Genomic DNA, 16,499 nt, shown 5'->3' on the forward strand with positions numbered 1-16,499 from the left:
CTATTGCCATTGACACCTGCTGGTACCAGTGTGGTAGCAATTCAGTGGGCCAGGAGCTTGGGCAAGGGCTGCAAGAAGTGTGAGATCCTTGAGCACTAATAGAGACTTTAAAAGGCGGCTCAGCCATAACCTCTATCCTGCCACTGATCCCACTGAGTTCTGGTCACAGAAGAGCTCTGTTTTACCTTACCTTTGATTTCTTGGAGAGATGGATAAGGAACTTCTCGTATTGCTCTATTGCAAAAATCAGGTTTGGGATGGGCTTGGTCTCCCGAAGCACCTTAGCCTGAAATGCAGAACGAAGTGGGATAGATCAGATTGAGAACAATGAACATGACAGGGTTGACCTTTGTTTCATGTCTATGAGCTTTTAGGCTGTATTTAGTGAAGGTGGGTTTGTTGTTGTTATTGTGTGGTTGGTTTTTATAACGTTTGCTTGGGTTCTCTTAGACTTCTCTCTGAAGTTAAGGCAGATTCAATTTGATTTTTACTTAAAGGACCAAATGACGATTTGTCATTGGTGATCTATAAGAAGCCACATCAAGTGACACACACCTTGAGGTATGATGCCAAGTTTAACTGCAGCCCATGTGCTAATGGAGAGTAAGTCCATCTTACCATGACTGTGGAGATTGCAGCAGATTCAGCCTCTTTCTTCTTCTTTTTCTTTTCTTCTGCAAAGCTTAAACTCTCACTGTGGATGTTCTGAGGGAGGATACCAAAAGATGTGGTATTAGAAGGTAAGCAGGGAAGAAAGGCCAGCTAAGTAAGGCCAGAGAAGTCTTTGCTCTGACTAGCTAACAGCATTACCAGCTTGATGAGAGAAAGGTGGTGATACAAGAAAGATGTAATTAGGAATCTCAAAATGGAATCTCAAAAGAAGGAAAGAAAAGCTGATTTCGTGACCTATACATTCAGAAATGTGTGTGAGAAGATACAGCTTCCCCAACACGCCTGTTGTGCAGTTCCTGTGCTCCTCACTCACATACCCAATTCCTCTTCAAGCAGCTAAATCCAGTCTTCAGCACTGCAGTCTTTGGCACCCACATCACTTTACACTGTGATGACTGCAGTGTTCTTGACCTTTATTTGCCATTGTGGTTAAAAGCAGTATTAATCTCATCAAAAAAACTCCCACCAAACTAAACCTCAGCTCTTCAAACACTCTTCCTTCCCTGCTCAAGCAGAAATCAGCACTCTCAGTCCCAATGGTGCTGAAATGCCTTATACTATTATTTGACACAGTAAAGCTTGAACTATAAGAAACTCAAGTCATGTCAAGAAGATTAATAATCCCCAAAGGTGCCCATGCAGTGCAGCTGATACACCACTCAGCATCAGACTGACTGTGGTTTTGCTTGTTAATTAGGCCTTACCTGTACATAAGTAATGAATGAGTAACATTGTGGGGTCAAATGGGAACCTGAGAGCTTCACCTGCAAAGAAGGAAGCAGAGAGGTTGGTGTTACTCCTAACTCAAGGCAATGAGCCATTTCCTCCAGCAATTGGCTCACACTCACCAGCTTTTCCAGCCTTCCTGGAATCGTATTCGAGGTGTTCCGGCAAGCTTGGATATACTGCAAGAAAAACATGAGAGAGTTTCTTCTAGGGATGCTGTTCCCATCCTGCAGCCTGTATTTCCAGGCAGGGCTCAAAGAAGCTCACCCAATGGCACAGTGGGGAAGGCAGGATTTGCAAGAACTATCCTCCCCAATGGCTGCTATAACCCAAATGCCACGTCTGCATTCCAGAGCTCTATGGCATTCACCACCTTGTCTCAAACCAGCTCCATTGGCCTGTTCTTGTGGCCCAGTTCGCTCGCGTCCAATGCTTCGAGCCTTAGATGGGAATGAGAGGCAGCGGCAGAATTGCTGAGCACTGTAAGAACACCACGAGTGCCCTCAGTGTGGCACACAGCTGCCTGCAGAGGAACCTACAAGGTACACTGGGAAGAACCACTCCAAGCCATGCACAGCCAAATTCAGCTGGAGAGAAGCTCTCCTTTACCTCCACCAACACAATTATTGCTGCTCAGAAAGGTCATGAAATTGAGGGCATGAAAGCCAATGGAATAGGGATTCAACTCCTGGAAGAGATCAACAGCTCAGTCCTGAGCATAGCTACTGCCAGGGGTCACTCTGAGCTTGCTGCAACAGAAAGGGAAGAAGTTTTTAGATCCCAGCCAGCCCACTGTCAGCACAGCAGCACTCACATGTTTGATGAGGGAGGTGAGAATTGCATATGTCTTGCTGAGGCTTCTCAGCAGCGTGTCCACACAGCTCCCTGCAGGCAGTGCTGTTTGTACCAGCTCATGATAAACTGTCAGCAGAGTTCCCAGCTGCAGAATTACACCTTTCTCCAGAGCCTGGATTTGGTTTGATGCTTGAGAAGACTCTTCTAGAAGAAAGAGATGAATACCTCGTGAATGTGTGTCTAGTGAATCCAGTTATGCAGATGGGATGCACAAAAGACCACCTTTGTGTCTGGTGCACAAAGCGCCAGTGTGGAACAGGAAAAGTAATCACTTGAGCGACTTTGTGACAACACTGTCTTACATTGTTCATGTGGAACCAGCTCAAGGGAGAGTTTAACCTGCCCTCAGATGATGCTACCTCAAAATCTCCACATCTTTTTGCTCTCTATCTTCATCTGTTTTTAATAGAGGTGTAACATTAAGAAGAGAAACACTTGTATTACCTGATGTGTCTGATCCCAGACTGGTGAGTTTCTTGATAAGCCAATCCACCTCTTCAAGGACTTTATCCGCCTGACCCAGAACCAGCAGCTAAACACAGGAACACCAATAACAAAACAGGTTTTTGGAGGAGTATGGCACAACAGGCATCTACAAACCACTTGTAGCAGAGCAGCCCTGGACATTACGGGTTGATCCATACACACTGTTTTCACTCACACAGACAGTAGGGGCTGCAGTCTTGGGATTCACTACGGCAAAGTGGGAAAGACTCTCCAGTTCTATGTCCTGGTTGGAGGAGAGAAAACAAATTCTGGTGAGTAAAGCTTTAGTTGCTGTCACACAGTTTGCACCAGAGATGCACTCAGTTTTGCCCTGACAGCAGAAAGTGATGAGGAGTTAGGCTGCTTCTGCATCATACCTGATCTATGTCTCCCAGGCAAGCGTGGATGTCTTGTGCAAGCTCACGCAGCAGACCAACAGGACTCTTGTACTGAACATGGAGGCTGAAGAGCAGAGACAGCAAACCCTTGCAGCAAGAGATATCCTCTGTGGGAAAGGGAACACAGCCCATTACCAGGTGCAGAGCTCCCTTAGCTATTTAGGAACATCAGACATCCAGCGAGGGAACGCCTCGGATTCAGAGTGAATTTAACAGTCTGCATTCCCAGAAAGAACACTCAGGAGGTGAAAATCCCATCAAAACACCATAGTTAGAAAAGCACAGTTTACAACATTGGGCATCCCATATAACACTGCAAAGGGAAGTATGGCACACTGGAACCCTCAGCTCATAGGAAAAAAGATGACCAGAAGCACAATACAAACTCTGGCAAGAGTAGTATCTTCTCAGAGTATAAGTCTGTTGATTTGAGCAACAGAAGTGCTAAATAACAAGAAAGAAAACTCAAGTAAGTGGCTTCTCTTTCTTCAGCAACACTATTTATAGAGATTATAGAGTTTCTTCCTCAATACTTGTGCTAATAACCACAGTGTCATGGCAATCTGCCACAGAATGAGACCTGAATGTATCTGTAACAAAGAGGTAAAAACAGGACAGACAACAGCAGAACATCTAAGGGTCTAATATCTGACACATCACATCTAAACATGCTTCCCCAAGCTTACTTACCAAGAGCATTTTCTTTGCAAACTTTGACTGTCCAAGTCAGGAACTGAAGGAACTGCAGAAAGGGAGAAAACAGATCATGGCTTTGAAACAGAATTCAAAGCACAAAACTAATACTACTACTAATAACAAAGCAAAACAATGAATCACAGCAAATGAAGATGGGAAGAGACTCCTCCTAGCAGAAAGGCACCCAGGCATGCCCTGTGAAGTTCCACAAGGGACACTTAACCTGCTAACAAGTGAAAAGCTGAGATCCAGGACAGGGGAATGGCTATACGTTCCCTTGGACAGAGTAACAGCTCTATTTAATTTAAGGTAAATGATGACTCCAGACTTCTGGCACACTTTTAGTGCAGTTCCTATCTTGTAAAATTGGGGCATATTTGGAAAATGCCTCCTTGCATGGAAGGCATGAGGCACCCAGCCAATTTGGACTCGTCACAGCTCTGCTGGCCTTGTTTGCCTCTATTCCCACACGGAAGCTGTGCCAAAGCCAGGCTCTGTTAGCAGTCCTTGCTCAAGCAAACAAGTCATTCAGACTCCAGGAGCCCAAAGACAAAATCAGAATGTGCAGGAGTGGGATGGGAAAACAAAGTGTTCTTAACTGTGCGGGTGTGTGACAGGAGAATCATAGGATCCCAGACTGGTTTGGGTTGAAGGGACCTTAAAGCTCATCCAGTTCCAACCCCCTGCCACGGGCAGGGACACTTTCCATTATAGCAGGTTGCTCCAAGCCCTGTCCAACCAGGCCTTGAACGCTGACAGGGATGGGGCAGCCACAGCTTCTCTGGGCACCCTGTGCCAGCGCCTCAGCACCCTCATAGTAAAGAATTTCTTCCTAATGTCTTAAATGCTTGGCAACATAACAAAACTGTCCCTTTGCCATGGTGTGATCTGCAGGAGAAGGCAGAACACGCACACATGTCAGAGCCCTCAGATGTCAGACCAATCTGATCATCTTCTCATGGCCATGACATCCATCCCTGCCACGCCAGGAAGGCTGTCAAGTACCTGCTGAGAGGTTGGATCCAGGAGTTTGGACAAAGTAGAGAGAACTGTGATGAGTGACTGTGTTTCCTTGGAGTTGAAGTCATCTTCAGAACTGCTGAGCTGGTTCACCAGGGATCTCTGATCATGGGAAGGAAAAGCAGAGGCCCTGAGCCTGCATGCTTGTTGCAGTGCCATTTTAAGAAGCAAATAACCAGAAGCTGCAGCAGATAAAAGAATCAGCAACAAGGAGAATGACAAAGAATGAATGTAAAAAGAGGACTCTTCTAAAGAGCAAGTACTGGGTTTTATGAGTTTTTACACAGAGGCCTGCATATGACTCAGTGTGACCTGTACAATACTCAGGTGCGTTTATGCTGCGCTGAAGGACCCTTTAAATACATGTGCACTTCAATCCAGCTCTGCACAGCACCCTGAAGAAGCCTTCCTTAGGGATGGGAAACTTTTGAACTGAGAATGAATCAGTGTCACATTTGCTATCACACACTCAAGCCTGTGGTCAAGCAGCAGAGAGCAAGCAGCGTTTTCTGCCAGGATCACCAGTGCTTTGGAACACTCACAGCACAGTGGTACTCACCTGAAACTGTCGGATCTGGAAGGCAGCTTTCTCTGTGACATTAATATCCGTTTCTTCTGCGTCACCATCAGTAATATCTGGCAGAGACAGAAAGGTGCAGAAAAAAGCTAAATGCCAAGAGCAGAATACAGGATTTATTTCCAAAAGTGGCAAAGACTGCAAGTGCTCACAGCTAGGGGAGGAATACAGACTGCAGAACCGTGCTGAGCACAGAAATGTGTTAAAGGCAAACTTCAAATAGACCAGTGCTATATCAGAACCCAGCTATCCTCTGCCGACTGAGAGCTCTCTAAAAGCAGGTAAAGAGATGTCTGGAACTTGCCTCTGGTGTGAAAATCAACGCTACTAAACCCACCTTGTTACTGAGAGACAAGGAGCAGACCCTTCTCTCTCTAGTTATGGATAAAGGGTCCCCACCTACCTACACATGGGCTGGAACACAAAGGCCAGAAACGAGAACAGAGTTGTACCATGTGCCTACCCAGGGCTTGTAGAAACTGGGGGATCCTGGCAGAGTACAGCTGCTGCACTGTGTTGAAGATCCGCAGCAAACCTTCCAAGCACAGAAGCGAAATGCTTTTGCCCTTCTTCTTCCCTGACTCTTCAACAACAGTGGGAATTGAAGTGTACCTCCAAAGCAGAACCCTACACAATGGGAGATGAGTTAGCATCACATGCTCCAGTAAAGCTGGCTGCACAGTGCACGAGCTAGAATAGGGCTAATCACAGATTCTACTCTTTGGATTGTATTTTAACTATGACTAAATTGGAATGTCTTTTTCCTATAGGAAAGTGGAGGGAGAAGAAATCAATTTTTAAGAAGATTTTGTTTCAATGTCAGCAAAACAGCTACAGCTTTCTTCCTGCACAGCTAAATAATTTAATTCTTTCCAGGTGCCAAGGGACCTTCCAATCCCATTTCAAATCCATCTTTATACACTCATTTCTTCCACCTGGCTTTTCCTTCTGTCTCCAACTACCCCCACACTGACCACTGGTGTCAAATCTGGCAGTGACAAAAAGCTTTTCTCCTGGCAGTTTGAGTCTTGTGAAATGTCAGATATCACTATAAGGCTCTCTAGTAATAACACCAGAAAGGTAAAGGCAGGGAAAGCAAAGTGAAAAGCTTTGAAGAAAGCAAAATTGTTTGGCCCAAAGGAGACTTTTCTATTTGTAGGCAAACATCTTTTTTTCTGCTCCCCTAAGCCCACTTCTTCCCTTTTTTGTTCCCTCTCCTTTCTTCTCATTAGTTCTGTCTCCTGCACAGATTATCTTATTCTATTTCAACGTCCAATCACACAAAACATGTAGCTCACATGTAGTCCTAATGACTGCAACAAAAATAGCCTCTATTATTTGGGGCAAGACACAAAACAGGCATTATTCATGGCAGGGGTAATTTGCATTTTGTGCTCTCTGCTGACTGGGATCTGAAAAGACCCCATGCAGATATGACCTAGATCCCAAAAGACATTTACATGGTTAACATTCTTGGCTTTCCAAAGGATTAGATGCAGGATTGTCTTCAAGCATCTTGCAAAAGTCCTAAAGAAACGTTTTCTAAAGCTTGTGTCTCTCTTACATCTGTTTTATACTTTAGCTAGAAGTGAATTTTAACTTTATTGCATCCCAGAGGCCTCAAGAATCCAGCCTGTAACAATCCTACCTCCTCTGTGACAGTGAGCGATGAACCAAAAGTCACAAAGAGGCTGAAAATGAGAGTTTGATGGTGTTTGGTTCTTCCAGGCCAAGTACCATTATTAGAGCTGTATCACTCACTCTGGCACAGCAACTGTACTGCCTCCACTTGATTTCTCAGGAGCAAAGAAAGGCAATGATCTCAACCCAGTAATAATAACTGTTTGAAATAGTTACAGACTGCATTCTTCTTTCAAAACCCTACTTGAGAATCAGAAATCCTCAAAATGCATTGCTGCTTTTCAGTGCTGCTGTCTCCACGTGCCACAGCGACTCACTGCGTGACTTTGCAGAGGTTCTGAAACATCTTGTCAGGATTCTGTCCGTCTGGTCCATCTGTTTGTCCTGTCTCCTCCAGCTGCTGCACCTTCTGCAGAGCTACACTGACAGCATAGCGCAGGAACTCCGTGCTGGAGCGCAGGACTGCTAGGCTCTCCTCATGACTTTGGGCATTGTCCCTGAAGAATCAAGAGCACTGTCAGAGAACTGAGCATGCACTCAAAAAGCACAGAGATTCAAAACCTAAATATGTATTAACAAATAAAACCATAGCTGGACTCAGGGTGGAAAAGACCCTTTGTTTTGGTAGCTTGTAGTGAATACTCGGAGGATAGGGTTCCACCAGCCTTTCCAAATACACTGACGTGGTTTCAATTGATGCCTGGCTCTGTTCCATATAGCTCAAACTGGAGTTTGTTGTCTGGGGAACAGCCCAGGACTGGAAGAGCGGAGACTCTCTGAAGTCTTGCAAGTCTCAAGCAAGGTCCAAGCAAGCTGCTTTGTCAAGACCAGCTCTGGTTCCTGCCTGGACTACGATGCTCTCCAGACAAGTGCTGTTACATGCATGCTTTGTACAGAAATCCAGTGTCTGTACCCTGTATGCAGTGCGCAAGACAGCCAGCATGCAGACAACACAAAAGCAGTGTGTGAATAGGCCTTAAAGCTACTCCAGATGTGACTGCTTCTCACCTGAACAGAGCTGTGAGCAGAGTAGATACAAAACCCATGGACAGGAAGCTCCGTGGAGTTTTGTTGCCTAAGTTAGATTTGTTCTTTCCAGCTTTCTCCTTCAGGATTTCAGAGAGCTTGTTGTAACACATAAACAGGCCTAGGACATCCTCAAACTTGTTCTTGCTGCAAAACCGTAGTAGAAAGCATTAAAGGACAAAATCCAGTCTTATAGTTTCCCATTTGAAGCTTCAGTTACCAAATTACACAATGGCACTTTCTAAATGATAAAAGTATAACATGTGGCATCTCCCCACCTCCCTAACAGAGTATACCTCATCCATTCCTCCTTAACCTGCTCCTCTACAAAATGTCACATCCCACAACACAAGCCACTCCTCAATGTTCTGTGAACGTCTGAGCCACTCACACTCAGAAAACACCCTGCTAAATCTGTGCTGGCACTATTACCCTGTGCTTGCAATGAGGATGTACTCTGAAGAGCAGGCACAGCTAGCGCTGGAGGGCAAGATTTGATGTTTTACCTGAAATTCCCTATGTTGAAATTGTATTCAATCAGGACCTCACAAATTCCCATCACCTGAATGGCATAAATGTTATTCTTTACACCGACACCAGAAGACAGAGAAAAATCTGCCGATTTATCCTAAGAGGTAAAGGAAACAAGTGAAAAATCTTCTCAAAATCTGACAAGAACTCAGTGTCTTCTTCCACTGAGCCAAGCTGAGAATCTGATTTACCAGTTCAAAGTCTTCCAACTCGCTCTTGATCATTCGTCGTGTGACAGATTCTAACATCTCTTCAAAGTTTTGCTCAAATCCCACATCCTCCTCCTCATCGTCATCTTCAGCTCTTTGGCAGAGATGCATGGTGCTCTTATACCAGGCAAGACAGTGTTGGATACAGCAGAGCAGATGGGCCTGAAGGAAGCAGCCACACATCACACTAAGCCTTCTAGCTGGAGGTCACTGCCATGAGGGGATACAGGCCAGAATATCATAGTTGGAGGCAAAAAGATGCCTTCAGGGGTTCATGTGAGTCCCACGAACATGCCTTATTCTGGAAACATGGGGATGCGTAATCCTACACACAACTACCCTGCCCTAGCTTCAATGTCTGCCTGAGCCTGGCTATACAGGATGCAAAGACTTAAATCCCACTGCTCCCTCAACCCACCTCATCTGCTGAAGGAGATGGAAAGGGAACTCCAAAAGGGCTCTCAATCTAGCTGAGGTGTGTGCTCTCTTCCTGGGTGTGCTACTGCAGCACAGCACAGAAGCTGCCTTAGCGGAAAACACAGTGACTAATTTGAATTTGTTCCCTTGGAAATCCAAGGAATTGTTGAGGTCTCATCTCCAACAATTTCAAAGGAGCAAAACCAAAGGGCAGATTCTTCCCCCTATTACACATACACACTGCAGGACTATTGTATGTGGAATTAAGTTAAAGGAGAGACAAAAAGCCTAGGGTGAGTTCAAGAGAGTGTAAAAGAGCTACACTATTCCTAGAGCATTTTTCACACAGGTCACCTAAACCACTGTGCAAGTGGAGCTCTAATAGATAGCCTGAGGCAGGGGTGAGATGCCCAGCTCTATTGCCATTAAAAGAATTGCTCCAGGCTAGAAAACGCTGAAGAAACACAAGGTATTCAGCTCATGTAGCAGCACAACTAAAATGCTATGGAACAGACGAGCTTGCAGCTGTGGCCTGTAGCTCTTACCAGTGGTTCTTGCAGAAAGATTTGATCTCCTTGAGCCATAATACATCCTTCAAGTTTCAATGGAGGCAGGAGGTCTGGCTGGGGCAAGTAATATTGCTTTATCTGTCACAGAAAACAAGAAATAAAAATAACCAGTTACTTGGTAACTGAGCCTCTCAGGTTGTTTGGAAACAGCAGATAATCTTCACACTCCATTTCACAGAGCAAAAACTGGCACTGTAATAAAGGGACTATACATCTACGTGAGCCACATCATCCATTAGTGATTAAAAAGCCCTCTTGAGTTGCTTATGTACCTCTCATCCCTAAAACAAGTTTACCTGACCACTTGCTGTTGTGTTGCCTCCACATGCAACACCACTTGCGCTTCACCTGCAGTGCTACTCATCCTTTAACCTGCTGCCTGTCACCTGCACTGAATGCTTGGCCCTGTTATGGCATCCAGCTTCCTGGCCTAAGGGTGCAGGCAGTTATGGAGGCTACACTTGGCACTAGAACAAATCCATCAGAGATCATGCTTGCATCAATTCCTGTCTATATCCAAGTACTGATATCCTATATCAATACTTGGAGGATATCCCCTTCCTTTGGCACACGACAGGAAGGAGATATCCTCCAAGTACTGATATAGGATCAGAACCAAATAGGGAAAGTTATATATACAAAGATGCTATAAAACTCTATACATTTACACCAACTTCCCCTTAAGTGCCCTCTGCAACCCAAAAGCTGCCTTGTCTCTGTTCATGTTCCTTTCTCAAACCCTCTACTGTCATGGGAAAGCTGGAATTAGTCAGCATGAACTCTATGGATGATTAAAGGGAAGAAAATTACTTGTCTCAAAAGAAAGCACAGCCTGTCCAATGGACTGAGGAAATGTGATTGTCTTGTTGCCATGAGCAACACTGTTGGGGGATGAGTTAATCCTCCCAGATCCTACACGGACTTGGGTATTCTCCTGATGGGAGGACAGCAATAATAATTACTCTGTCAGCACACATCCTTGGGGAAGTATGGGAGGGTAACTGCACTTCTCTAGGCTCATATTTCTCACAGCACTTCAGAACCAAAGGGTTGGAAAGGACTCCAAGAGATCCTTTCTCTACCATCCTGTGAGAGGATATGAACCGGTCTCCAGACGTTTCCCCAGTCTGCTCTCTCAACATAGCAGGGATCTGAACACCTCCTTAGAGAAGTGCCACACACTTAAACATGTTTCCAGTCTAAGGGAGAGCTATTTTCCCAATATTTAACCTGAATTGTTTGCTATAGTGGTTGTAGTGCAGAATTCTTAGTCTCTACAGCCACAGCACACAGCACTGCTTTACCTGGGACAAGAGTGTTTCCATTATAGAGCTGGCCAGCTGGGAGTTCCTGCGAAGGACGTCATAAAAACCCTGGAGACAGGAAGGAAGGACAAGTTGGCTTTACATGACAAAGAAAATGGACCAGATATAAACCAACAATAAGTTGGTGTCACAAGACACCAGTGACCATTTGGCACTGCAAGGAACCGTGAGGAAGTAACAATGTGCTCAGTGTAAAACCCCATACCTGGCAAAGCAAAGGCACCACAGAAAGAAGGTATGAATCAGAAAGAGTTTGAATTTCCTCGCAGGGGCCCTCCTACAAGCTGTATCTCCCTAGCAGCGGTGGCATCAAGCCCAGAGTGACTTTCACTGCTATTTAACACTAGCACTAGATCCAACTTCAAACTGTGAAATCCTGCTTCAAAGGCAAAACAAGCCAGTGGGGAAACTGTAGGAGGCAAAAAAATCCTTCAGACTGAGAAAACTCAGTGGTGGATAAAGCAAGCACAAGTCTTACAGCAAGTGACGAACACACCCAAAACTTGCAACTCACCAAAGGTCAGTCCAACCAAGTAAAGAAAGAAACAAAATCTCTTTGACCTGAATAGGTTTTTTCTCAGGATGGTACCCCATGCTTACCTCAAGCGCCGAGATACACACCCACAAACGGCTCTTTATATTAGGCCACTTTTCACAAGAAATGTAAAGGACAGACAAGCCTCTATAGAAGCTTGCAAAAGGAAAAGGAGAAAAGACTGATCCCTGCTGCAGTCTTTAAGGAAGTTGCCCCATATTCTCCAATCAGGGTTTTCTTTGGAGCTCGTCATTAACTCACAGCAACTCTGTGTCTATCCGATGCCCGTTACAACACTCCTCCTCACTGGGCATCAAACATGCTTCCCATTTCCTAGGCCACACTACGGAAAGAGACGTTGATGCATTTTTCCTCTTAAGCAGTGCAGGAGATGAGGACGATATGTCAATGTGTCTTTGGGATTATAGTGATCCAAAATAAAAAGAAGCAGAAGGACTGGAAAAATAAATATAGTCCCTGGTACACGTGTCCCATGAAGAACATAACCAAGATGGTAGGTTGTTTTCCACAATAATGCGATCATTACTTACCTGGGGCTACACTAGAACCAGACTACAGAAGAGACAGTGGCTGTTTAAAAGGAGATTGAAGGAACCACGTTTACCTCATATAACATGAGCCGAACATCCGCCTGCTGGCTCAGACACCGCCTCAGGCTGCCCAGGATTTCAAGGCAGAAGGCCTCATTAGCAGCAGAATTATAGCAGGCATGAACATCTGCCTGGACCTGGGAGAGGATATTAGTCACGTTATAGTGGTTACAGTTCTCAAATCATCACAACACATAAGCAAGGTGATAAGGGGCCTGGCCCCTAAACAATCACTGAAACAGGCCTTCGCATGCTGCCAGGCTCTTTATCATCATCATGGAGCTGTGTGAATGCTCCCTAGAACACTGGTGCTGTAAGAGAGAATGAGAAGCAACATACGTAGGCCAGCTTCTCGTGGCATTTCCCAAAGCCTTCCTTCTAGGACTAATCCTTACTGAAGTTTTATTTCCATTTTTGGGAAACACTCTACTCTTGAATTGTTTCAAACAGGGACTCTTCATCAGGGAGTGTAGTGACAGGACAAGGGGGAATGGGTTCAAACAGGGGACGTTCAGATTAGATATAAGGAAGAAGTTCTTCCCTCTGAGAGTAGTGAGGCCCTGGCACAGGGTGCCCAGAGAAGTGGTAAATGCTCCACCCCTGGTAGTGTTCAAGGCCAGGTTGGACAGAGCCTTGGGCAACATGGTCTAACGTGAGGTGTTCCTGCCCATGGCAGAGCTGGAACTGGGTGATCTTAAGGTCCTTTCCAACCCTAACTATTCTATGATTCTATGGTATTAGACATGAGACTCTTTCATCTCTCCACCCCAGGGACTGCAGAACAGCACTTACCTGAGTGGCACCAAAGGCCTGGCTGCACTGGGAAGAGGCCAGGCTGCCCAGGATCTTAAAGTTTCTTAACAGAAGCAAAAAGCCAGCAACTGCAGCTTTCCGAGCATCGAGCTGCCTGTGAGGCAGGAGAGAAAAGAGAAGCATAAGGAAAAACTGAAGCAAGAAGCTCAGAGGTAAACACAAGACCAACTCAGCAACGAAAAAAGAGTCCACAAATACAGAGTGACTGGGCCCAATGGAACTGCACTCCCCAAGAGGGCAGCACTGTCCCAAGGAGTTGAGAGGTTGGCAGTTTGCTGAGAACTCCTTTGCTCTACACTCTCACAACATTCAAGTTCCTTCCTGTCTTAGCAGAGGGAAGGACCAGAGCATTAAATCTCCCCTGAAAACTGGAATGGGAGAGTCTCAGAGTTGGAAAATTGCTCACAAAAAGCTGGTGTTTTGCTTTGCTCATGGAAACTAGGTCTTTCCCAAGAGCAAGTCCCTTGCCTTGAATAATAATCTTAAATTACGAATTCTATACTCATAACCAGGCAGCTACTGCCCAACAAAATCCAGTTTATGCTCACAGCATTACGAAGACAGCAGGATGGTTTGCACAAAGCATTACCAAGACAACAAGCCTGCTTCTCCACCACCCTGTAAGGGATCAGAGGGAAAGTGGTAGCTCAGCATTCCAGACTCTCCCTAGCATCTGGATGTACTCAGCAGTGTAGACACATGTTGGAATTGGTTTTAGTTTTGCCTACTTATTTGGCGTTCCCAACAGCTTTCTGAATTCCCAAAGCCCAGTTAGCTGGGGTTTGGGATTTGTGTCTCAGTTCAGTAAGCTGTGACTGTATTCAAGTGCTAGGTTAAAGGGTTAGGAGATGTCACCATCCAGTTATGGGAAGAACATAGTGAGAAGAGACTCATCCAAACCAAACAAAACATACTTCCACTCCAAAATCATAGATGAGTTGTGGAAATCTTTTCAATGAATCCCTTCCCAGCTTACCTGGAAAAGATAGCTTTCTGGAGAACAAGTATCAGGGAGTCCCTCACTGACATGCTGACTTTGAGCAGAGGCTGGAAAGGAAAATAGACTTTGGAAAGAAAAGCACTAAGGCATGCCAAGCCCTTGGGGCATATGAGCTCATCTTCCTTAGGCCCATCTGGCCCTGCGTTTCCAATACTGTCATCAGTACAGTAGGAAAACCAAACTATTTTAAGCCAGTATAAAATTAAACCCAGAGAGCTGTTGCAGTGAGACACCTCACAGGTTAGTGAGGACACGGTGCAAGGGTTTGGGAAAAGAACAGTTATCCCCAGATTGGACAAAGCAGATAAAAATTTAATACTAGGGCAGTATCTCAGCCCAGACAAAGAGAAACACTGACATAGAGCCTGGAAGGAGAAAAATCAACATGACAGCTCCAGCTGTTCATTTAAACACTATATACTTAGTTTTGTACAGTGTGCAGCATCTGGGCATCTTCCATATGAAAGGTCAGCACAGAGCGGCTTTGGTACCATGCCAGACCACACCATATGCTTTTTGTTAGAGGGCACATGCAAATCCATGCTTGAAGAACAGTTCCATGCTACACCAAACAACCTACAGCAGAGCATGAAGGTTTATTTTACACGGAGGTTTAACAGATCATGCATATAATTGTGGCCTAGTGCTGTCACTGGAACTAAACTAGTAAGGATATTCATGAAGAAATGCAAAGTTTTACCTGTACTGCCCGCAGGAGCCCTTGCACTGTGTCAATGGGCAGAAAGGACAAATTGTCAAAGGTCTCTGTGACTTTGGAGGATGAAGACTGAAGCACAAGAGGAGCAGACACAACAATACTGGATAGCAAGTCTGAAAAACAAAAGGACAAACGGGATAAGAAAATGGGTAAGAAAAGTCTGAATAAAAGATGTCTATAGAGCTAACAATTACAGAATAATCAAAGCCCTTCCATCATACAGGACAGGATAAGCATTGAAAGTCTCAGCTCTGCTGCAGGCAATGTGTAAAATGCTCACAACCCAGCTGAAGGGCCTCATCCCACCAGAGGGCACTGAGGTATAAGAGAAGAGGCTGCAGCAGAGGCATTTTGGCAGCCCCAGTGACTCCCAAGCACCTGCCCAAGGACGAGGAGGAAGGCAAGGCTAAGGAACACGGAACAAATTGCTGACTGATGGATACCAACTTTCTGTGCGTCATCTGTGCCATGGCAACTGCCTGAAACCGTATACTTTACCTATGGTGAATACACAATAATCTGAGGCAGCTGACACCTCAGTAAGAGGGGAAGGAACAAGTGATTTTCTTGGCTTCAGGTCACTTCAGCAGGAACTTCAGAAAGCCAACTGTATGCTGGACTGCATCCAAAGAACCATGGCCAGCAGGTCAAGGGAGGGGATTTTTCCCCTCTGCTCTGGTGAGACCCCACCTGGAGCACTGCTTCCAGCTCTGGAGTCCTCAGCACAGGAAAGACATTGACCTGCCAGAGCAGGTCCAGAGGAAGACCACAGAAATGACCAGAGGATGCAGCACCTCTCCTAAGAGGAAAGGCTGAGAGAGTTGGGGTTGTTCAGCCTGGAGAAGACTCTGAGGAGACCTTATTGCAGCCTTTCAACACTTAAAGGGGGCTTATAAGAAAGATGGGAATAAACTTTTTAGTAGGGCCTGTTGCAGTAAGACAAGGGGTGATGGTTTTAAACTAAAAGAAAGTAGATCTAGACTAGATATAAGGGAGTTTTTAGTGTAAGTAGTAAAATACTGGCACAGGTTGCCCAGAGAGGTGGGAGATGCCCCAGCCCTGGAGAGACTCAAGGTCAGGTTGGACGGGGCTCTGAGCAACCTGATCTAGTGGAAGATGTCCATTCTCATTGCAGGGGGATTGGACTTCATGATTTTTAAAGGTCCCTCCCAACCAAAACTATCCTATGAACCTATTAACTTGTTTCAAGAAGCTATGTTCCGAGTGTCCACAGGGCAGGACACATTTCTCTCTCTTTCCTGTTACCTATGAAGTGGCTGACAGGAGACCCTGCTTTTGTGAGGACTCTGTTCAGGACCTGCTCAAGAATATCGCTTCTGATGGGCTCATGAACCTGAAATGAGAAAGAACAACAAATAAAAACGATGCCTCACAGCAGAAGCATCATGCAGCACAAAGCAAATCCAGATCTGACAGGTAAGCTGAGACTGGCTGCCTGAACTCCCCTTTCAGCTAAATTCACACAGGTTGATTCAGATTCCATCCCAGGCCAAGCAGAACCAGCACAGCAGAGGCACATGCTTGAAAAATACTGGGTGACATCAGTGGTGGTATGCAAATTTACCGCTTCGGTGGAGATGATGGTTTCAATCCCACCCCTGACAGATCTCCTTTGTCCCTCTGAATTTCTCTACCTTCTTTGCAGTTTCTTGG

At 45.3% G+C, this 16,499-nt stretch overlaps 1 protein-coding gene across 1 annotated transcript in view; it reads right to left on the bottom strand.

Annotated features, from left to right (window-relative positions):
• The window catches only part of FANCI (FA complementation group I), a gene marked incomplete at both ends in the record, with an annotated part of 25,203 nt that overhangs the window by 1,291 nt on the left and 7,413 nt on the right, over nt 1-16,499 (bottom strand). The window contains 23 exons of the mRNA XM_080626631.1: nt 191-286; nt 619-705; nt 1,377-1,436; nt 1,521-1,577; nt 2,213-2,397; nt 2,698-2,785; nt 2,915-2,983; nt 3,117-3,244; nt 3,828-3,879; nt 4,839-4,955; nt 5,413-5,489; nt 5,894-6,057; nt 7,389-7,568; nt 8,080-8,244; nt 8,604-8,725; nt 8,820-8,999; nt 9,800-9,901; nt 11,128-11,196; nt 12,309-12,431; nt 13,087-13,201; nt 14,084-14,154; nt 14,808-14,938; nt 16,092-16,179. Coding sequence (XP_080482757.1) covers nt 191-286; nt 619-705; nt 1,377-1,436; nt 1,521-1,577; nt 2,213-2,397; nt 2,698-2,785; nt 2,915-2,983; nt 3,117-3,244; nt 3,828-3,879; nt 4,839-4,955; nt 5,413-5,489; nt 5,894-6,057; nt 7,389-7,568; nt 8,080-8,244; nt 8,604-8,725; nt 8,820-8,999; nt 9,800-9,901; nt 11,128-11,196; nt 12,309-12,431; nt 13,087-13,201; nt 14,084-14,154; nt 14,808-14,938; nt 16,092-16,179 — 2,526 coding nt within the window. The remainder of the gene's footprint in view (nt 1-190; nt 287-618; nt 706-1,376; nt 1,437-1,520; nt 1,578-2,212; nt 2,398-2,697; nt 2,786-2,914; nt 2,984-3,116; nt 3,245-3,827; nt 3,880-4,838; nt 4,956-5,412; nt 5,490-5,893; nt 6,058-7,388; nt 7,569-8,079; nt 8,245-8,603; nt 8,726-8,819; nt 9,000-9,799; nt 9,902-11,127; nt 11,197-12,308; nt 12,432-13,086; nt 13,202-14,083; nt 14,155-14,807; nt 14,939-16,091; nt 16,180-16,499) is intronic.

Source organism: Psittacula echo (assembly GCF_963264785.1).
Source record: "Psittacula echo genome assembly, chromosome: 10".
Taxonomy (NCBI): Eukaryota; Metazoa; Chordata; class Aves; order Psittaciformes; family Psittacidae; genus Psittacula; species Psittacula echo.